We start from the raw sequence: 20,705 nt of genomic DNA on the forward strand, positions 1-20,705 counted from the left end.
GTGTGTGTGTGTGTCTAAGACCCTATGACGTCAGCGTACAGTACCACGTTGACTGGTGCCCATGCCTGTAACTTATTGGGTTACATTGCATTATGCTTATTAATTTAACAGCTTAATTCACCCTCCTTTTTTTTCTTCTTTCTTTTTTTTTTTTTTTTTTTTTAATCAACAGTGCAAGTTATGCTACAAGAAACTGAGAAAGCAATCGACAAAATTTAAGAAAAAAAAAAGATTTCACCAAGTAGTAGTCCTCAATCTAACGGCATGTAAAACTTCATCCTTTTGACTCAACAGCGGCATCTTGTGTACACACGTAATAATACCGTGACACATTTAACAATGGCCCGTGTCTTGTGTGGTACGATATCCAAACAATAGATGGTTATTTGTACTTTTACTGTCCTGTAAATGTTTCGTTACTTAAAAGTTTTATGAATGAAAAAAATGAGACGAAATCTCACCCGTCGTCACGAGCCCGGCCTCCTGACGTCACGGGCGCAGTCCCCGGAAGTAGCTCAGAACTTGTCAACACGAAACGCCACCGATGGTAACGTTTTCCGCTTTAGTTTTTCTGGTTTTCTGGGGTTTATATCGATCCTAACTTGAGTATTCCGCGTTGTGTCCCTCTGTTGGAAACGTATGAGGACCCCGAGCTAATGTTTAGAGGCTGTCGCGGTATAACATTTCCATTAAATCGTAGGTAGAAGTGGAGGTATTAGCGCTAGCCTTTAGCTCGACAGGAAGCTAGTCGAAAGAACTGTTTGTTACTAAAGAAGGCAAGCAGCTGCTCCGCGATGTCGGACTCCGACCAAAACGTGTGCTACATGCGGAATCTGTATGTTATATTGCACTCCCACGTTAGTGTATCTGTTTCTAACAAGTACGGACTTACGTTAACCCTCTTTCTTTTATTGCGGGCCCATTGTTAATAGTTTCTACTGATGTTGAGACAATAATGAGAAGTAAATGGTCTGGAAAACAATAGCCTCATTGTTTTCCATTATCCGCCTACTCAACCACAGTAATCGCATATCGTTAAGAACAGAATATAACTATTTTTGTAAAGGTTTTGTAAAAACTGTATGCTTTGATTAACACTTTGGAAAGTTATTCTTAGCTCTTCAAACCATGTTGTCTTCATCTCAAATATCTCTCAGCAGGTGATGTCTTCCTTCTAAAATGGAGCTTATTTGACATTTCTTGCTGCAGTTTTTTTTTCTTGGAACAAATTGTAAAGCAGCATTTCCAAAATGTCAGCTGCTTGCAGCATCCTGGTTGTCCTGATCTTTTCCATTTTATGTGAGTAAAAAAATCAGTTCATGGAGCTTCTTAAATTTACTTGGATGGATGATTATATGAAGAAATAATGTAATAAACAGTTATTTACACACTGAACTCACTTGGTATTGTTTCTTTACAGCGTGCTGCTGTTTTGAGTCCACTCTGTCGTCAGGTAAGTGGTGATATAAAGGTCCTGGTGTACTTACTGATGATGCTAATTTCTTTATAATTTTCTGTTTTAGCACACTGCAGCCGCTACGTTCAAGTTACAGACAACCAAGTTGGTGAAATTACAAGTTCAGCCTATCATAGCTACTCATACAGATATGGCCCCACCTATGACTGCTGGGTCATCAAGGGCTCGGACAAAGAGCCCATTGTACTTAGGTACGAACACTTTACAAAGATTGATGCTGAGTATTATTATTAACATAATATGACTGTCCAATTGATTTTTGCTCCTTTATATTTGTTTTAGCTTTTCCCAGTTTTCTGTCCGGTGCAGAAAGGAATGGCTGTCAATCAAGTCATCGTCTGGTGGAGAACCAGTGGTTCTCTGTGGCAAAATGCCGCAGCCGATGGAGTTTCCTGGTGGCAACATTACAATAATCCACCATTTTCTCCCCCATTTATTTCCTGTCTCATCATTCCGCTTAAACTATGCCAGAGGTAATACATGTTTGATGGTTTGCAGTTTTAATAGCCCTACCTTATCTAAAATTTGTATATTCTCCATTCAGATTCTGGTGTATGTCCAGACACATCCTTTCAGTGCCTGGGAGGGCGATGCATACCCCTCTCTTGGCTCTGTAATGGCCAAGTCGAGTGTTTAGATGAAGGTGTTGGTTTTGGAAGTGATGAGCAGGACTGTGAACCAGAAGTGGACACCCCAGAACCCACCGTTTACAGCAACACGCCGGCAGTAAACAACGATGTGCAGAACAATGTGGAGGCTTACACGGAGAAGAACAGCGCTGTAGGTTTAACAGCGGAGGACACAGAGTCCGACCTTTGGGCTCTGTTCAAACAGGAACAGGAGCTTGAGATGGACCGACTGCTCAGTCACACGGACTCGCCTGTGACTCCAACCCCCATTGACTGGCCATGTGGGGGACTTCTGCAGACCTTCTATGGCACATTCTCTCCCCCAATCCTTCGCGGCCCACGGCTCTTTTGTATCTGGACAGTGGACCCTGAGGACTCCAGGCCTCTCAGACTGGACCTCCAGCAGCTTTTACTTGGCCCTGGGGACAGGCTTACTGTCTACAACAGAGAAAACGGCAAAGGAGACGTCCTCAAAACAGTATGTTTCCTTAAGTACAAAATTTAAGAAAAACATTTTTCATGGGTTTTTAAAAAGCGTTTCATTATGAGTTGAGATTTTAAAAATGTATAATGAACTTCATCCAGTAGTAATTACAATATTCCTTTTTCAGATCACAAGCAACTCTAATTACAAGTCAGTCCAAGTGGAATCTCACACTGGCGTGTTGTCACTGACGTACGAGACTATCCCAGGATCAGAGGGCAGTGGTTTTAATGCAACCTTTCGTGTGGGGACTTACTGTCCGCCATGGGAAGGCCGATGTGGTGGAGCGGCAGGTGGATGCTTTACACAAGAGCAACGCTGTGACGGCAAATGGGACTGTCCTGAAACGGGCCGGGATGAGGAGGGCTGCAGGGGCTGTAGTCGCAGTCAGTTTGCCTGTGGTATCGCAGGTCAGAGATCAGTTGCATCAAGCCATTTTACTGGCAGGCCTGTGTGTTACCCTGTCACTGAGAGATGTAACTACCAGCTTTACTGCGCTGATGGCAGCGATGAGAAGGACTGCACTGTGTGTCAGCCTGGAACCTTTCATTGTGACAGTGATAGGTCAGTGTCTAAGCATCAGCAGGTTTTTATTCACAGACATTTTTAACCTAGTCATAGTTTTTTACCTGAGTATTCTATTTACCAGCCTAGTTTTTGTTTTGTCAAATTGCCATATTTTTATGTAATTATTGTGTAAATGATTGAAAGCTTATGTGTGCTCACTGCAGGTGTGTGTTTGAGACATGGCGCTGTGATGGTCAGGTGGACTGTAAAGACGGCACTGATGAGATGAACTGCACAGTCATCCTTCCTCGCAAGGTCATCACTGCTGCAACTGTTGGCAGCCTGGTGTGTGGGCTTCTGCTGGTTATAGCAATGGGCTGTACCTGCAAATTGTATTCACTTAGAACCAGAGAGTACAGGTAGAGGTTTCCTCCCATCCTTTTGAATTTGAGTTAAAATGCTTCAATCTGTTCAAGGTGATCTAACATGGTAATGTCACCCGCACAGCATGTTTGCGCCTATCAGTCGCCTGGAGGCGGAGCTTATCCAGCAGCAGGCCCCTCCCTCCTATGGCCAACTTATTGCCCAGGGCATAATTCCGCCAGTAGAGGACTTTCCCACTGAAAACCCCAACGAGGTCAGAACACAACTCAATTCTCCAAGGATAAAAAGATAGTCACTTTGTTACAACCTGTGACCCTTTCTTTTTGTCTTCTGTAGACGTCTTCTTTGTCCTTGAGAGGAATCCTCCAGCTGCTTCGGCAGGACGCAGCCAACTCCCCACATCGCAGACGCCGGCCACGGTTTGTCCGACGGGCAGTGCGGCGGATGAGGAGGTGGGGTCTAATTCCCAGAACATCCTCCCGACCATCCCAGGCCTCCAGCTCCGGGCCCCCCCAGACAGAAGCAGCCCCCACTTCACAGGGACCAGTTCAACCCTCAACCACCAGCTCCTCTTCAGCTGTGGTGGCAGTTAACCAGCCCGTGCCTCAGAAACTGGGCTTGTTGGTGCAAACAGAACAGCAACAAGGAGCACCGCCCCCTCCACCTCCGCTGCCACCTCCTTCACTGGCCTGTACTCCCGCCCCTCCACCCCCTCCATACGCCCCGCCTGCCCCTTCTGCGGACAGACCTCCGGTCACTGTCCCTCCCAGCAGCCCCTCTCTGGCCTCCATCTTCCACACACTGGGCCTGAGCATCTCCCTGTTCAGGGCGTCTCCTAGCACCTCCCTGCCTCTGTCTGCCTCCCCTTCCTTCTCCTCGTCCTCCTCGGATGACGATGTGCTGCTGATCCCACTGTCTGAGGACACCACTTCCACCACCTCAGAGGACGACGTGCCCATGCTCACTTGATTATCAACTGCTCTGTCTTTCCACAATTGTTTGAACTGAAGCATAGGAGGGGTGAGCCTTACCCTTGTTGTGCTAGTCTGGTGCCTTTTAAATTACTTTAAATTGTTGAAAGTATTTTATCATTGAGAGACATACAGCATGGCTGACCTATGTTTTGTGTGTATGTTGGTAAGTATTGATGTGCACTTAATGCTAGGCTGCACATTGAAGTAATATTTTGCACAGAAGAATCTTCCCTCTCCAGATATTAAGGCAGGATTACTGTCAAACTTGGTGATTTAACTTTAAACATTGATTTTTTAAATGTTTTGTGTGAGTGATGCGGCAGGAATGGTCTGCATTTTTGTCTTACACAGACCTTGGTGTATTCTAGATGGAGAGCACTCTACGTCTTTATCATTCTCACTCATGTTCTTTGCATAAAATAGCTCCCTGTTCAAATATGTTATTTTTCTATTGAAAGTGCCTTTAGATTCCAGTAGAATCATCTGAGAAACCACATGTTTATCACTTCAGGTACGGTCTTCCCTGCAACGAAAGCATTAGAAATTAATGAGTCAAAAACATAATTTTTAAACGTCATGTACTTTCAACATTAGTCTTAACTTAAAAACGTGAAAGTCCATGTTTGTGATTTTGGGGGAGCCTTTTCTGAAGTGGAGATGTGGTTTATCAATGTCTTAGATTCACTCTGCACAGCGCGCACCAGAACAGGCTGATCATCGTATGCATCGTCCACTGAGTTCATGAAACAAACGTATGTCTCCACAACAAGTTGGCAATAATTTTTGAGACACCGGCTCTTGTGCATCTTCCCATAATGAATGTAGGTATTCTGTCTCAAAAAATAAGACAATCTAACTGGTGCCTGAATCGGGCCGTGTGCTTCGGTGTGACGTACAGACGGAAACTAGATGTTCATCTTTCCCCAATCCTTCTGACACATTTGACACGGCAGATTGTGATGTGCCATTTGTAAAATTTTACATTGTGTGTGTGTATTCTTTTATTTTTCTTAAATAGTTTTTTTTATGTTGCTTTTATGAATGTATCAGGTTTAATGGAAGAGATTGAAAATTTGTAAAAATGACATGAGAGAAAATAATTTGATTTTTATGATTTATTTGGGTCAACTTCACTGTATATAAGTAAATATGTGGCTGAGATTAAACATTTGCACTTTTAAAAGTTGAGGTGTCTTGGGTGTGAATACACAATGAATAGGCGTCTTCACGGTCACTGTTGCTTTGTTTCTTTATATGTTAATGCCCTTTAGAAACTCAGAGCAAATTGTCTGAAGAGCTTCACTCCAGCGGAGGCCATGATCAAGACTACACCGACTGACTCCAAGGTAGTACATTTCTACTTTTGTATTTCGAGGCGAGCTTTTCTTTTTCTCCTAAAGTCCATATGAGGTATAGCTGTATAAGTTCACATAGTTTTCCCTGGTTTGTCACTTGTTGCTCTGTTGTAGTTCATCATAATCTGTCCCAGTTGAAGAGGATGTAGCTGTAACATGGCAGTTCTTCAATCCCAGACACTGTGCATGTGGTTATTGCTTCTCTGGGCTGAGCTTCCTGTTTCCAGACCAAAATGTATCTCTGACGAGGTTCAAGCCCACGTAAGGCCAGTCAGAGCTGCTCCTTTCCACACACAAGTTCTGCCCAATGAGAGCCACGCCAGACAAGAGCAGACACGAATCAACTCAGGGAGAAGTGCAGTCAATCCCCTACCAATCAGAATCAGGACATGGTTCCCAGAAGACAGTGATTCACAATTTTGGCCTGTAAAACAGAGACTGGAGGCGGCGGTGGAGGAGGCGGTCAGGACAGTGTCATCTTTGCTCTCAGGTGACTAGTGGTAAATGTGTGCAGTAACTTTTTTAAGGAAATAAAATAGTTACATTTATGGTTTAATAACAGTGAGCAGAGTGACCGGACCTTTGCTACTCAAGCGAGACATCAACAAATACTGCAAGTTTCTGTGGAGGAATTCCAGCTCTGTGAACTTCAACAGGTGGGTGGCATTTCGGTCTGCTCTCTAATGTGTTATCACGCACTGAGAGACTTTATTGACATAAGTTTGAGCTGATGCATACACACAAACAAAACAAATAAAGCCCATAAGTAACAAAGACAACATTTAATTAGAGGGCACATTTGCTCAGGGGGATGTGGTTGTGGTGGTGGTTGTTGGCGCACAACAAGTTTCCATCAGTCTCCCTCACAGCAGCTCTTGCTAGTTCCTGAATGATGCAATATATTTACAGTGTGTGCAAGAATACCGGTTAAAACATTCAGTCTGTAAATTAAAGTTTTATCTGATATACAGCAGTTATAACAGTTGAATTATGGAACATTTTATGAAAACTATTTGTGGGCAATTGACCTTTTTGTGACTCAATGCTGTAGGTGTTATTAGCACAGCGCCTCTACTTTCCATCACAGAAGGCCTCTATCATGCTTCAGGATAAATTGTTATGTAGGTTTTCTGTTGAGAGGATCCGTCAGCAGTGAAAACCTACCAGAAACTCTCAATAATAAGTGATCCAAGAGGGTCCTAGAGGCCACTGTGATATAAAACAAAGGCACCATAATAACCACTCATACAGCCACTGGGTCACTAAAGGGTCAAATATTGAATGCATTTTTATGCAATAAAAGAACATTGATTTTAATGTGTATTTGACCTTTTAGTGACTGGAGGGATGTCAGCATGATGCCAATACTTTACTCCATCACAGTGGCCTCTATAAAGCTCAAGAATCAGTTGTTGTTAGGGTTCCTGGTAGGTTTTCTCAGCTGATGGAACCATCTCCACGGTTGCGCATACTTTCCATACAGCAAACCTACCAGAAACTCTTAAAACCAATTGATCTTTGGGCACCATAGAGGCCACTGTGTTGGAATGAAAAGGCGCCATGCTGACCACTCACGCAGCTGCTGGGTGTACAAACAATGAAAGGTTCTATTCAGAAACAGAAACAAAGTTTTGTCCTCCTGCAGGTGCGGCCGAGCTAATAAGAACTATAGGAGTGAGACCTGCCTTGATGTGACGGTAAATACATATGTTGTTTTAATAATCCAACTATATTTGACACGCCTCATACATATAGTTGGTTGCTTAGATCCCAGATGAGCACTTGGAAGGGTGTGACATTTTTCCAGAGAAAGACTCCAGTCGAAGGGCAGTCCTGAGGAGTCGGGGCGCTGGACTCCCTGACACAGACTTCCTGCTGTACCTCCAGGTGCGGGCGACTGACAAGTGCAGAGCAGAGGTGAACGACCAGTCAGTGCAACGTCAAGTGCAGTCACGCAAACGCCTAATTATTTTATCATTGCAATTTAAACAGCCAAAAGTACGGGCGTATGCGGTCCATTGCCAAACTGACAGCGATGGCCGTCCCTTGGCTGGAGTGGTGGTCATCTGCAGAGAAAGGCTGACTGGAGTTGCGTACGACCATCATGCTATCGTTCAGGTATGAAATTATTCTTTGAACCCTTTCTTTTGTTAAAGTTTTAACCGTTGTTACTTCATCCGTAGACCGTCATCCACGAGCTGTTTCATGCACTGGGATTCTCAAAGGCGCTGTTCGGTGCTTGGAGAGACTGTTCTGCCCCCCATCATCACGGTGATACATTCAAGTCTATATTTACAAAATGCTGGGTTGCTAAATGTATTCTTAGATGTGATGCTGTCGCTGCAGGTTGTTCCCTTCGAGCCAAAATGATTCGCCCAGATGCTGCGGGTCAGATGAGGATTTACAGCCCGTCTGTGATCGCAGCCTTACAGAAGCACCTGCAGACCAACGACACAGATGTAGGAGGGCCTCTCGAAAATATGGTACAACATAATGGCCCTTCCCTTCAATGTATAAATGCATTTTTCAGCGGGCAGGTGCTGCTTTAGATCAGAAAACACACCGCTTACTTCCACTTTCCTCTGCCTCAGGATGCCGGTCCCAGTGGGGTGTCCTCTCACTGGGAGTCCAGGGTGATGCAGGGGTCCATCATGGCAGCGGCGCTCGGGGAACCCTCCACTGTACGCATCGATGCGGTGACCCTGGCTGCGCTACAGGACACGGGCTGGTACAGGGCTGACCTGGAGCGGGCGCAGGGGCTGGTCTGGGGAGAAGGTAAAGGGGATTTCATATGAACAGGGACATTTTTTATAAGTTTCAATCCATTTGGTTGGAATCCACTGTAATTACCACACAATAATATGTTAAATATAGAAAAGAGAAACAAAAAAAGTATAAATGTTTGCATTTCTATAACATATGTACAGTATCAGACTACAATATAATCAACATTGTACATATATTCAAGGGATTTGCTCTGAATGGCATAATGTGTAATTGTAAGTTTCTTCCAGGCGAAGGATCTGTGTTCGGCTCAACATCATCTTGCAAACACAACTCCACCTTCTTCTGTTCTGGCCGGTACATCATACGCCTCATCTTCAGTATTCTTTAATTATAGTAGTCTGAAACACTGCATTTGTTTTCAGTGGTTTTGGGTGTCATTACCTTCATCTCCACAAGGGGCAGTGCCAGTCTGATCGATACCTGGATGGATGCCACATGTATAAACCAATCCAAAATGGAGTGAGTGATATTAGACATTATTTTGTTGCTTACTTACACATTTTACATCCTTTTCAGTAAATGTTAAGTGTCTTTATTTTATTTTGCCCTAGAGTGAGTGTTGGGAGACAGAAAACGCTCAACAGGCCGCACCAGATGAGATTTTTGGAATCGAAAGCCGATGCTTCTTCTCCAGCCTCACTAAACAGGTCGGTGTACATATTTAGTGAGCGGTTTTGAAGATTTTAATTAACTAATGTTTTGTTTTTTGCGTGTGTTGTGCTCAGGATCATGTGAGTTCGGTGGAAGGTCGATGCTACAAACACAGGTGCACAGGCCAAAACAAGTTCCAGATACACGTGCACAGCTCTGAGTGGGTGGACTGTCCAGCAGGAGGCGCTATCCAGGCAAGTGGCAAGATTATGCGTCCAATTTCAGCTATTTTTTAAAGAGGGGGTATTATGCTTTTTTCAATCCCATAGCACCAGTCTATATCACACTACAATAATGACCAAACCTTCTGTTGGTCTGTAAATGCAGTAAACTAGAATTACTGCCTTGTATAAAACTGCTCTCTCAAAATGGCTGTAGTGAATGTCTTGAAATAGGCCTCTGTCTCTTTAAGAACCTCTGACCCTTTCCGACACGCCCCCTCCACACACTGTCTGTGGCATTAGTGGGGAGGCGGTTCTGCTGAGGAGCAGTGGTTGGTTACTCGGCTGGTGACGAAAGCTCGGAGGCGTCTCCAGGAGGTGGGGGCGTTCCTAGGAGGACTCAGGCAAACCTATCCCTAAAATGGCCGCCATCAGAGTTTTTACAGATTACTCAAAAATACGTGAATGTGCCAAGGCAACACTTCGGGCATGTTTTTAATGAGGGAATGACATAATAACATGATGTAAAGCTTGAAAAGTCAATTTTGCATAACACCCCCCCTTTAATTGATTCATTTTCAGATCAGAGGATATCAGGGGCTTGTGTGGTGTCCTGACGGGAGGCTGTGTCTGCCTGATGTTGCTCCACTTCCACATGTTCATTTCTCGTCTTTTGATACAAGGCAAGTCTAAATAACTTAATTACATGGTTGTCATTTATTTTTATTTTTTTAAGTTTATATATTAACCCTGTCTGTTTCTGTCCAGTAATCACGATAAAGAAAAGACCCAGGGAGTGTCTTGGTCACACTGGAAGATCTCTGCTCTGGTCATTGCTGCTTCAGCCGGTTCCCTGGTGCTGCTGGTGCTGCTGGTGCTACTGGTGACTGTGTCCTGTCGCTGCTGGAAGGTCAGGATTCACAGCCTCCAAGATCAACAGAGTCTGCATCAAACACTTGAACTTCCTCATGCTTAGTCAACTTTATTACATCATGCTTTCACATAGCTCATTTAACAATATTGTCCTTTATTTTGTTCTGCATCACATCATATTTGCAATAATTCTGTACACATCAGAAGCAGTCAAAATGTAGAGTTTGTTACATTATATTAGTGTTGTTCACCTGCTCTCAGCCCACACTGGTATTGTGGTCTGCCGGGGGGTTACTCCACTGATACACATGTAATAGTAATTGGAACAGTTTGGAAATAACTTTAAGCATACAAAACAGAAATTTGTGTTACATCTGCCACAGACGACGAATTTGCACTTTTGTGTGTTATGCTCCAGTAGTTTGCCACATGTGGGACAGGCTCGAATACAGGGGCAGCCTTTGACCTTTTTCAAACTATGAAGGTCAAACTCAATATCAGGGCAGTTTTTCAGAATTTGAAGTTGTTCATTGCAGCAGTTGTCGTTTTCACAATGATCTGAAGATGGAACTGGGCCTTTCCATTTCCTCAAGCACTGCCAGCAGAATTTATAAGGCTTTTTGTGATTGGCTGTGCACTTCGGGCACATGACGCACAGGTTACTGGGATCGTCTCTTATAACGCGGCACTTGCAGCCAGGACACTGTAACAGAAACAAGAACAAGCTCCTGAATATAGACCACAACTGCAAACCATAACTACAGAGTTAGTGTAATATAAATACTCACTGATTTAACATATAGTTTTTGTTTGGCTGCATTAGCGAAGAGCTGGTTTTCAAAGGACTTCTGTTCTTCAGGCGTTAGAAGAGCCATTTTACAAACCTCCTCATAGCTCCACACAGCGTCACACTTTGTTTGGCCACAGGCAAATTTGGTTGAACCCTGTGTTGAAAAATTTATCATAATTAATTAATTGTATTAGTATAATTATTATTTATTGTATTAGCCTTTATCTGTTGCATTGCCAGGCATAAAACAAGGACATATTAAATCATAATGTTGTTATAGACATTGGATTGAACGATTCTAACCTCTTCCAACTGCTGTTGACACCAGTCCGTGAGAGACATGGGAGTTACAGTGTGGCCACAAGACATCCGCGCTCTCCGAGATGAGTAACCAATGTATAGAACTGAGACATGAAGGCAGAAATATATAAATAACAGCAAAAAGATCATGTTTTCATTGTTCTCAGGTCACTCACAGTCCATATCATCTTCTCCATCCACGAAGATGAGAGTGCGGTCAAGGGAGTTGTAACGTTTCTCAATTGTTGGATCATCAGAAATATAAAAAGCTGCGAAAATGTTTCAACAGTGTTGCTTAGGTTGTATGTCTATCGTTAAAGTGATGATATTAATACTGGTGGAGCAAAGTTTAAGGTTAAGGTTAAGGTGAGTGGCTGCAGTGCCTGTAGATCCAGGATAATGGTCAGAATCACCTGGTTGGAAACCTGTAAGCGGGACATCACACTTACACACTTAGACATAGGCTACTTCCGGGTTCAAGCTGTTGAGAGCTCCATAGAGAAACACAAAAAACGCTTTATCTGAATCTCCTGCTGAAATATCAACAGATTAAAGGCCAAAAACAGTTTTACAATTAATTGGAATAATATAGCTCACCATTTCTCTTAGCAAAATGAAGATTATTTTATATTTTATTTTGATGTTATTAAATATTTTTTGTTTTCAGAATATGCCTTCATAATGTGTATGGCATAAAAATAACATAAACATAATTTAAGTTTAAAAAGAGCCTTACAGCAGAGTCGACTCTACAGCAGCTTAAAATCAGCAAAACCCCATTACAGTGAATAATAGGACTAAAGTTGGACCCGGAAGTGGAGTGTTATCTCCAAACAGAAAGGCCCGCACTGTCCGAGGATTGAGTATTTCTGTACTAAGTTTATCCAAATAGTTTAGATATATAGAATTAGATGGAAGCATAGTGATGTGCAGAGGAGCAGCCAACAGGAAGAAAAATATCATGGGATTTTTTTTTTTACGTACTGCTTTTGGGGCCGTCCTTCGGAAGTGTCATGTGTTGGCCCATGTCAAAGTATTTGTTCAGATGCTTTTGGCATTACAAAACAAAGCTTCTCTTCCACTCTCCACGCTTCTGGGAAAGCAGCCCACCTTCCACGTTAAAATGGTGGTACAGCTGAATATCTGCCTGCATGATGGGGACGAAAAACTTATTAATGTGTGTCAGAAAAAAGAAGAGCTGAAAATTCTCACTGTGTCGGATCTCAAAAAGAAAATTAAAGACCAGCTGAAGATAAGTATGTTATTTAATTTTTACTATTTTACTCTACTACCTATAGACAAATACTGTTATTAGACAATACATTCTCTCTGTCTAGAGGAGGACTTTAGACTGGTCTTTGGTGCTGAAAAGCTCAACGAATCACAAACTCTGGCTCACTATGGCATCCAGCACCTCTCCACCATCCAGACCCTGCTCATTCTGCACGGCGGCATCTGACTGTGCTCCTCCTATGCCTTAACACCAATAATAAAATGCTTTTACCACCACAACGCTTGCTGTGGTCTATTGTCGAGTTTACATACTTAAGTCTATTCAACAACAGCAACATAAAAAGGTTGATACAGAGAGTAATATAAGCTTATATAGGAAACTTGAAAAGAATTGTTACTTACCTGACTGTCGATGAGTGAGTGCTGCCAAGTACAACTGTGTGGGTTTGGGGGAATATTTTGTTAATTATGTTATCTAACTTGTCTGTGAGTGTTACCGGAATGAAAAAAACAAACAAGTTAGACGAGTTAGACACATTTACATACTTATCACTTGATCTCTTTAAGAAAGCCTGCAGATGTTTTGGGAATTTTATAAGTAGAAAACGACTGCCACGTTATTATCTTGATAATTTCATCTCAGTGATATTGGCTGAGATCAAAGATGGAGAACTCTTCAAAGAAAAGAATATTTCACAAAAGTAAGTAAAGTTATTTGCAGTTTTCATTACATCAGTATTACAGTGTGATGCCAGTTACCTCTTGTGTAAAGTTAACCATGTATTTCTGATTGCAAGCTCTACATGGCCTCAATAACCAGGGAGCAACTTGTTACCTCAACTCTGTCCTGCAACTCCTCTTCATGACCCCAGGTTTTCATGAAAGGTTTGTGTTGTTGCATTTGCATCGTCAAAGTAGCCTCATATGAAATATTAAAATGTACCAGGTGTCTTTAAGTTACGCTCATCTGTATTTGAATTCTACTATAATGTAATTGAATTGAATGTTTTCCCGCTCAAGGTTAAAACCAAACATCAAGACTGACCAGGTGTTAAAGACACTGTTTGACAATCTGAAGGAGGGACCGTGTGAAACTAAGGCCATCACTAAGCACTTTCAGATCGAAGATGGTGAGTCACTGATCAATGATTTGAGCAGGTTGAGTCATTTGTTTTTGATTTTTTTAAATATAGAAGTTAAAATGACAGTTTTCTATACTGTGTTACAGTTTATAAACAATGTGATGCCGCTGAATACCTGGAGCACATTTTAAGTGGAACCGGCCGGCCTGCATCAGAGGTATGAACATTCACATAAAATAAAACTAACCCAATATTGACTTGTTGGTCACTTCAAAAGCTATTCCGTGGAGAATTGTCCTACTCAACCAAATGCCGCCAGAACCACATCATAAATGAGGAGACAAATGCGTTCTGGACTCTACCTCTGCCTCTGAAAGATCAAAACAGCGGAGTCTTCAGTGTGGTGAGACTTATGAGTAATTATAAGTAGCAGGAAAGTGTATCAGTATGTGATCTCATCAAATCTTCATAGGAGGGAGGTCTTCAAAGGGTATTCATGAAAAAAAGTTTCACTGGTGACAACAAAGTGTTCTGTGAGGATTGTGATGGGAATACTGAAGCGGAGCGTGTACGTATGACACTAAATACTCTCTTTTTCTCTAAATTTGGCCTCGTAATTCCCGAATCCATCAATTGAAACTCATGACGTTCATTTGTAGGCATGCAAGATGAATGTTGCTCCTCAAGTTCTGGTTCTTTTGCTGAAAAGATTTGCCTTTGATCGTAACACCGGGTCACATGTCAAATCCAACTGCACTGTGGAGTTTCCCTCAACTTTACAGTTACAGGTACAAAGCCACTTCCTCTTTCACTCCTGCACTGTTACGTGTACAACATGTAACGCAGCCTGTGGCCGTAGGAAAAGAGTTACGACCTCTACGGCATCGTGGACCACTGGGGCAGCCTGCGAAGTGGACACTACACAGCGCTTCTGTCCAATGACGGCCAAACTTGGTTCAAGTTCAACGATCAGCATGTCCAACAGGCAAGTACTCATTTCTTCACATGTGTGTGTTTTCATATCAGTAATATCTTTATTTTTAGGTTGAAGACAAATCAACTAAGCGGCGTCAGTCTGACACGGCATATTTGCTCGCATATAGAGGTAGAGCGACACCATTTTGAATCAATTTTGAATACATTATAACAACATTTTCTTTCTTTCTTTCTTTCTTTCTTTGAACTTAGAAGTAACAACCAAACCTCCAAAAGACATTAGAGGTCAGTGTGCTATTCCAATACCCCCAGGTGAGCAATATAATACGGGTAACTGTAACAAACAATCTTAACAATCTTAATAGAGCTGACACGATTTCTTATCTGTTCTTTCTTCTTTTCCAGGAACTGCACAATCCCGAAACACCTGCACGTCTTGGCAAAGAAATATGATCCTGATTTTCTGTTTATTGGCAGTGATCATATTAGTGCTAGGCTTGAGTCTGGGTTTAACACAAACATGAAGGAGCTTATCAGTGGATGCCTGCTTATCTAAGGCCCATAAAGTTTATTCTTAAGTAGGCCTACCTTTTCTTGAGGTATTTCCTTTCTGTATAACTGCTTGTATCCAGTTTATTTGACTTTGTCTTGGAAAATAAATAAACAAGGTTCTGTCTGCCTCCTTTTGTATTTGGCCTGTTTGATAAACATGTTATCAGAATTAGTGAAAATACTTGTACTTTATTTGTTGTACATGAGACCAAGATCAATAAACTTCTTCATTCACAGTCTTTTTTTTATTTCTGTAATTGGGCAGGCAATCAGCAGAAACATTCAAGTATTTGTAACAAGTAAAACAGGCCCAAATATGAAAACCTAATTATTGCAAAGTAAAGTATCTACATGTACAAGTGGATTAATATTTATGATATCACAATAAACAACAGCATGACGGCAGGAAGAGTAAGGCAGTGCTACAGAGAAGTGGAGGTTCATATCAGTGGCACAGTTGCCCTCATGTCCTGCGCCACACGGGGATGGAGGTCTGTCTGGGGGCCACTCCGGCGCTGCAGGGGATGAAGTAGGAGCTGGTCTGCAGACACACAGGAGTGAGCTTCAGACACACAAAGCAGAACTCTTTCTGGCAGCGAGGACAGATGACGTTCTTGCAGCCCGTTTTATCGTGCTCCACTCTCTGTCCGCAGGTGGGACAGGCCCGGATGGAGGGGACGGCGTCCGCCCCGCTCACCTGGGGGAGGTCGGTGACTGTGCAGGTCTGGAGCAGCTGCAGCTCATAGTTTCTGCAGTCTGAGTTGGCGCAGCGGTCCGAGCGAGGGGCGGGACCTGTCCAGGGCTTGAGACACTGCCAACAAAAGAGGTACGACTCTCCCTGGTCCGCTGAACATACGCTGCACTCCACACACAGGTCACTCAGGTCCATCCTCTCAATGTTGGTCCTGCATTTGGGACACTGCAGCGCACAAGACCACAAGAAAAATGAACTTTAACTGTGCTACAACAAGGTGAACAAATAGTCTTAATATCTAGTTATGAAATATATAGAAAATGCCAACACAGGTATTAAAACGTACCGTCTGAACATCAGTGTAGTCGGCTGCAGCCAGACGAGAGATGTTCTCCTCAAAGTACTGCATCTCCTCCACAGTCAAATCAGCCAGTCTGCGCACCTCCCTGTACGGCAAGGGCTGGTTGCACAGTCGACCGTCCACAAAGACGGTGCATTTGAATTTGTAATTACCCTTCAAAAAACAAACAAACAAAAAAACATTTTGAATTGATAGTATGATTATAAATAAAAGAATTAACAGTATAAATGTCATGTAAAATCTGTATTGATTGTAATAGAAGGATATATGGGGGATATTGAAGGTCCTGAACAAATCATGTAACATAGTGGACCCTGACATACTCAAGGTTTCCAATACCTAGCATTGCCTGTAGGTGTCATCCCTGAGCTTTTTAAACAAAACCCTTGTAAATGCTTTATAAATCTGTTTTAGTCCTACCTCATCGAGCTGGACCCGGCAGGAGTCTGTGAGGGATTCAGCAGATACCACGTGCCCACAGGAGAGTTGTGCCTTCAGGACCCCATCCTCACACGCTGAAAAACAACACGCAGAAGCACGTTTTAACACAAACTATTGAATTTAGAGGCGATCAAAGAAATGAAAAGACTTACAAAAAGGATCCAGGTCGTCCTTTGCGTCCACTAATGTTAGAGTGCGGTCCAGAGGGTCAAAGCTCTTCTCTGCGACGCTCATTCTGTTACTTCAGAGGAATCAACAACGAATCAGGGAAGTGAAGGAATAAGCAGGTGAAGTGCACTCAAGTGGTTGTGATAAGGCTGGGCTGTATCTGTAAACATGACTCATCACTTTAAGGGACTTCCCGGTTTGGGATTTGAGCCATAATTAAAATTAAATTAGCCATAATTAAAAAACATCATATACAGCAATATTTGGATACATGTATCCTATCGTTAAATACTGTGTACAGCTGCCTATGTCTTAATCTTACCTCCTAAACTCTTCAATTATTTATACTTCAAATCCTCCCTGAGAAAGTATTTTTAGTCTCAATCACAAAGTCCTTCTTGGGATAAAGCTGCGTGTTGGAGGTGCTCGTGTTTCTCTTGTGGCGCATATCAAAAGTGAAAGCAAAGCAGGATGTTGTTCACCACTGTCAACTGAATCCAAAACCAACCCCAACTTCATATAACTGAAAAGCTTTTAAAAGCCAGGGGAAATTTATTTTTCACTTGTTCATTACTGTAAGTAAAGATCATGAAACTTGATTATAAAAAGTAACATGCAAAGAAGAAAAGGGAAAAATACAACACGTTAAACATTTTGCATCACAGCATTTATTTAGGCAAAGTCCATCAAGTTTTAAAAATCGATGTTTCTTTTGTACATTTACATAATACATGATGAAAATAAATACTGTCACCACGACTTAACAAACATGTAGGAGGGCATTTTCATATTTTATATGTGCAATAATTGAAAAATAAAATAACCTTGTATGCCTCTGAAAAAGTACATTTTAGACCATCAATCGTGTCAGCATTGATGAATTGTAAATTGTAAGGAATGTTTAGTTTTTTCGTATACACGTTTAGAAAAAGCATATAATGTATTTTATATAGTGATTTTTATTGTGGATTAGATTCAGAGATTATATTATTTGTTATGTTTTGTGCACTTGCCTGTCCAGGGAAGATGGAAAATAGCTACTCTGCTAAATCTGGTACAAATCATCTCTTCTTTGTAAAGATGACTGGTTTTGTACATTATCCCTGTTTCAATAAACAATAAACTAAACTAAGCCAATTGTAAAAAAAAACAAAAAAACATTTTGAGGGACATTTAAAGACAACGAGTAACAATAATTTGACGATTTTAACATTACAACAGGTGCATTTGGTTGCCTGGATTTTAAATTTAGAAATTAACTTCAAATTCAAGGCACAAGAGATGATTTGGACTGTTTTATTGATGTTAGTGCAGTTATTTTAGTTATACATAGATAGTACACAGATGGATAATTACAAATACATAACCTTAATGTGCCCCAGAACACAGAGTACAACAAATAGTGCAACTTATTTCTACTGAATGGGAAAATAAATCAACCAAAGCAACAGCAGAAGAATCATAAAACACTCCTCACATCTGACTGTGTGTCGGCCTCGTCATTGCTTTTAGGCCTAGAGCTTCCTTTTAAATGGTATGCTCCTGCTGACCCATTTCATCCAAGGGCTCTTCTTCTCCTTGGTCTTTTGATCATTTGTGTCAAGCACAATTTCTGCTCTAAGCTGCATCAAAGTTTCTTGTCCCTTTCTTGTACTTTTAGGAGTTAAATTATCAACTTCATCAAAACTATCTGGCGTGATTTCTTCCTCAGGCTTTGTGTTGCCATATGGCTGCTTTCTTAAACTTCTTTCATATGGTGGTGAGTAATTTGTGCTTTTCTTCGCCTTTGATTTGTGGTCAGGAGCATCTATCGCTCTGTCTGCAGTAAAACCGTCGTCATGTCGACTCCTTGGTCTTTGTGATCGACCTGACTGTGGACTCTCTCTGGAACTTCGCATATTTTTCTGCTTTGCTGTTTCTAAGCATTGTTGAGGAGTCCTATATGGCTGAGGCTTCTCCACTGAAGGTTGACTGTGAACTACTTCTCTAAGTGAGTTCATGCCGCTCTTCTCCTTATAGTTGTGGTTTTGTGTGTCTGTTCTTTCCTTTTCTGTTCGTTCATGTCTCTCCATTTCTCTTCTAAACTTCTCCAATTGATAATCTTGAGATGGATATTTCTGGTGCTGTCCATGAAAACTATGCCTTTCCTTCAGCATTATGTGACCAAAGCTCTCACTTCCTGGCCTCCCTCGGTCCCATTCACCAGACGGGACAGACCTTTCCTCACTTCTCATCCTGTGTTCAGTCTCGCTCACGTTACAGTGTCTAGTCCCATTTCCATGCACTGAGCTACTACTTTGAGTCGGTGCAAAGCTACGACTGAGCTGAACAGCATCGCGTCTGTTTGCAGCTAGATGAACTTGAACATCGTTTTGCCTGGACTCTCCTAAACCAAGATCCAGATGCTGAGAGACATGTTGCTGTTCCCCTTTGTTCTTTACTGGGCTGGCCTGGCGTGACCTATACCCCGCCTGTGCAGACTGTTCCCATTGTATGTTTGACAGTGGTGTCCTAGACCTGCTTGCCTTCTTCACAAAATTACCTCTCCATTTCACCCTTTTATCAGAGTCTTGTCTGAGTTGTTTATTCCTTTCACTTGTTTCCTCAGTCTCTACAGGCCTTTTAATAATAACCTCATCAGTGTGGTTTCGGATTGCTGAATTGTAGGATGCTCTGGTTGCCTCAGGTTTATTATTTTCTTCCTCCTCTTCTTCGGTGCAGGTGGGACAGGCCCGGATGGAGGGGACGGTGTCTGCCCCACACACCTGGGGGAGGGCGGTGAGTGTGCAGGTCTGGAGCAGCTGCAGCTCATAGTTTCTGCAGTCTGAGTTGGCGCAGCGGTCCGAGCGAGGGGCGGGACCTGTCCAGGGCTTGAGACACTGCCAACAAAAGAGGTACGACTCTCCCTGGTCCGCTGAACATACGCTGCACTCCACACACAGGTCACTCAGGTCCAGCCTCTCAATGCTCGTCCTGCATTTGGGACACTGCAGCGCACAAGACCACAAGAAAAATGAACTTTAACTGTGCTACAAGGTGAACAAATAGTCTTAATATCTAGTTATTAAATATATATAGAAATGCCAACACAGGTATAAAAACGTACCGTCTGAACATCAGTGTAGTCGGCTGCAGCCAGACGAGAGATGTTCTCCTCAAAGTACTGCATCTCCTCCACAGTCAAATCAGCCAGTCTGCGCACCTCCCTGTACGGCAAGGGCTGGTTGCACAGTCGACCGTCCACAAAGACGGTGCATTTGAATTTGTAATTACCCTTCAAAAAACAAACAAACAAAAAAACACTTGGAATTGATAGTACAAATATAAATAAAAGAAGTATAAATGTCATGTAAAATCTGTATTGATTGTAATAGAAGGATATATGGGGGATATAAAAGGTCCTGAACAAATCATTTAACATAGTGGATGCCTAACCCTAACATACTCAAGGTTTCCAGTACCTAGCATTGCCTGTAGGTGTCATCCCTGAGCTTTTAAAACAAAACCCTTGTAAATGCTTTATAAATCTGTTTTAGTCCTACCTCATCGAGCTGGACCCGGCAGGAGTCTGTGAGGGATTCAGCAGATACCACGTGCCCACAGGAGAGTTGTACCTTCAGGACCCCATCCTCACACGCTGAAAAACAACACGCAGAAGCACGTTTTAACACAAACTATTAGATTTAGAGGCGATCAAAGAAATGAGACTTACAAAGAGGATCCAGGTCGTCCTTTGCGTCCACTAATGTTAGAGTGCGGTCCAGAGGGTCAAAGCTCTTCTCTGCGACGCTCATTCTGTTACCTTCTGAAGGGATCAACAACTGATAGGAAAGTGAAAGAATAAACAGGTGAAATGTACTCAGGTG

At 42.4% G+C, this 20,705-nt stretch overlaps 6 protein-coding genes across 7 annotated transcripts; 3 read left to right on the forward strand and 3 right to left on the reverse strand.

Annotated features, from left to right (window-relative positions):
* Nucleotides 1–504: 504 nt before the first annotated feature.
* lrp10 (low density lipoprotein receptor-related protein 10) lies at nucleotides 505–4,988 on the forward strand. 2 transcript variants are annotated; one of them, XM_079580192.1, is made up of 10 exons: nucleotides 505–547; nucleotides 1,158–1,299; nucleotides 1,421–1,453; nucleotides 1,524–1,668; nucleotides 1,760–1,950; nucleotides 2,022–2,584; nucleotides 2,718–3,154; nucleotides 3,322–3,516; nucleotides 3,605–3,734; nucleotides 3,818–4,988. In XM_079580192.1, the coding sequence occupies exons 2-10, from the start codon at nucleotides 1,251–1,253 to the stop codon at nucleotides 4,448–4,450; spliced, it is 2,376 nt and encodes a 791-aa protein (XP_079436318.1). In that variant the 5' UTR covers nucleotides 505–547; nucleotides 1,158–1,250; the 3' UTR covers nucleotides 4,451–4,988. The 2 variants fall into 2 exon arrangements, with proteins under 2 accessions (XP_079436318.1, XP_079436319.1); XM_079580193.1 differs by having other exon boundaries at nucleotides 527–547; nucleotides 1,161–1,299.
* A 978-nt stretch (nucleotides 4,989–5,966) lies between these two features.
* On the forward strand, nucleotides 5,967–10,385 carry cirop (ciliated left-right organizer metallopeptidase; the record flags this gene model as incomplete). The annotated part of the gene is made up of 14 exons (XM_079580525.1): nucleotides 5,967–6,300; nucleotides 6,373–6,466; nucleotides 7,456–7,507; nucleotides 7,578–7,727; nucleotides 7,803–7,928; nucleotides 7,994–8,081; nucleotides 8,157–8,293; nucleotides 8,402–8,585; nucleotides 8,825–8,891; nucleotides 8,960–9,056; nucleotides 9,149–9,250; nucleotides 9,323–9,442; nucleotides 9,992–10,092; nucleotides 10,178–10,385. 14 exons carry the CDS (start codon nucleotides 5,967–5,969, stop codon nucleotides 10,383–10,385), a joined length of 1,860 nt encoding a protein of 619 aa, XP_079436651.1.
* Nucleotides 10,386–10,573: 188 nt separating this feature from the next.
* On the reverse strand, nucleotides 10,574–11,614 carry LOC306980981 (uncharacterized protein; the record flags this gene model as incomplete). The annotated part of the gene is made up of 4 exons (XM_079580527.1): nucleotides 11,376–11,614; nucleotides 11,071–11,226; nucleotides 10,655–10,985; nucleotides 10,574–10,581 (listed from the first exon to the last, which is right to left on the reverse strand). Exons 1-4 carry the CDS (start codon nucleotides 11,520–11,522, stop codon nucleotides 10,574–10,576), a joined length of 642 nt encoding a protein of 213 aa, XP_079436653.1. The 5' UTR covers nucleotides 11,523–11,614.
* A 1,561-nt stretch (nucleotides 11,615–13,175) lies between these two features.
* On the forward strand, nucleotides 13,176–15,076 carry LOC306980982 (uncharacterized protein; the record flags this gene model as incomplete). The annotated part of the gene is made up of 9 exons (XM_079580528.1): nucleotides 13,176–13,306; nucleotides 13,403–13,490; nucleotides 13,626–13,735; nucleotides 13,834–13,904; nucleotides 13,965–14,090; nucleotides 14,160–14,255; nucleotides 14,347–14,475; nucleotides 14,547–14,672; nucleotides 15,029–15,076. The coding sequence occupies exons 1-9, from the start codon at nucleotides 13,270–13,272 to the stop codon at nucleotides 15,074–15,076; spliced, it is 831 nt and encodes a 276-aa protein (XP_079436654.1). The 5' UTR covers nucleotides 13,176–13,269.
* A 542-nt stretch (nucleotides 15,077–15,618) lies between these two features.
* Nucleotides 15,619–17,253, reverse strand: LOC306980916 (E3 ubiquitin-protein ligase-like). Its single transcript, XM_079580457.1, has 5 exons — nucleotides 17,162–17,253; nucleotides 16,824–16,912; nucleotides 16,651–16,745; nucleotides 16,216–16,383; nucleotides 15,619–16,094 (listed from the first exon to the last, which is right to left on the reverse strand). The coding sequence occupies exons 2-5, from the start codon at nucleotides 16,903–16,905 to the stop codon at nucleotides 15,639–15,641; spliced, it is 801 nt and encodes a 266-aa protein (XP_079436583.1). The 5' UTR covers nucleotides 16,906–16,912; nucleotides 17,162–17,253; the 3' UTR covers nucleotides 15,619–15,638.
* Nucleotides 17,254–18,353: 1,100 nt separating this feature from the next.
* Nucleotides 18,354–20,638, reverse strand: LOC306980983 (uncharacterized protein; the record flags this gene model as incomplete). The annotated part of the gene is made up of 4 exons (XM_079580529.1): nucleotides 20,552–20,638; nucleotides 20,382–20,476; nucleotides 19,946–20,113; nucleotides 18,354–19,826 (listed from the first exon to the last, which is right to left on the reverse strand). The coding sequence occupies exons 1-4, from the start codon at nucleotides 20,631–20,633 to the stop codon at nucleotides 18,354–18,356; spliced, it is 1,818 nt and encodes a 605-aa protein (XP_079436655.1). The 5' UTR covers nucleotides 20,634–20,638.
* Nucleotides 20,639–20,705: the final 67 nt, after the last annotated feature.

This window comes from Gobius niger (assembly GCF_951799975.1).
Source record: "Gobius niger genome assembly, chromosome: 21".
Classification (NCBI taxonomy): Eukaryota; Metazoa; Chordata; class Actinopteri; order Gobiiformes; family Gobiidae; genus Gobius; species Gobius niger.

Bases quoted from the DNA above. Each gene is read 5' to 3' on its own strand.
- lrp10 (XM_079580192.1), top strand. From the start codon at position 1,251: ATGTCAGCTGCTTGCAGCATCCTGGTTGTCCTGATCTTTTCCATTTTA. The intron at 3,155-3,321 runs GTCAGTGTCTAA...TGCTCACTGCAG, and splicing joins TTTCATTGTGACAGTGATAG to GTGTGTGTTTGAGACATGGC. The intron at 3,517-3,604 runs GTAGAGGTTTCC...TCACCCGCACAG, and splicing joins CTTAGAACCAGAGAGTACAG to CATGTTTGCGCCTATCAGTC.
- LOC306980916 (XM_079580457.1), bottom strand. From the start codon at position 16,905: ATGAGCGTCGCAGAGAAGAGCTTTGACCCTCTGGACCGCACTCTAACA. The intron at 16,384-16,650 runs GTAGGACTAAAA...TGTTTTTTGAAG, and splicing joins GCCGGGTCCAGCTCGATGAG to GGTAATTACAAATTCAAATG. The intron at 16,095-16,215 runs GTACGTTTTAAT...TGTGCGCTGCAG, and splicing joins ACTACACTGATGTTCAGACG to TGTCCCAAATGCAGGACCAA.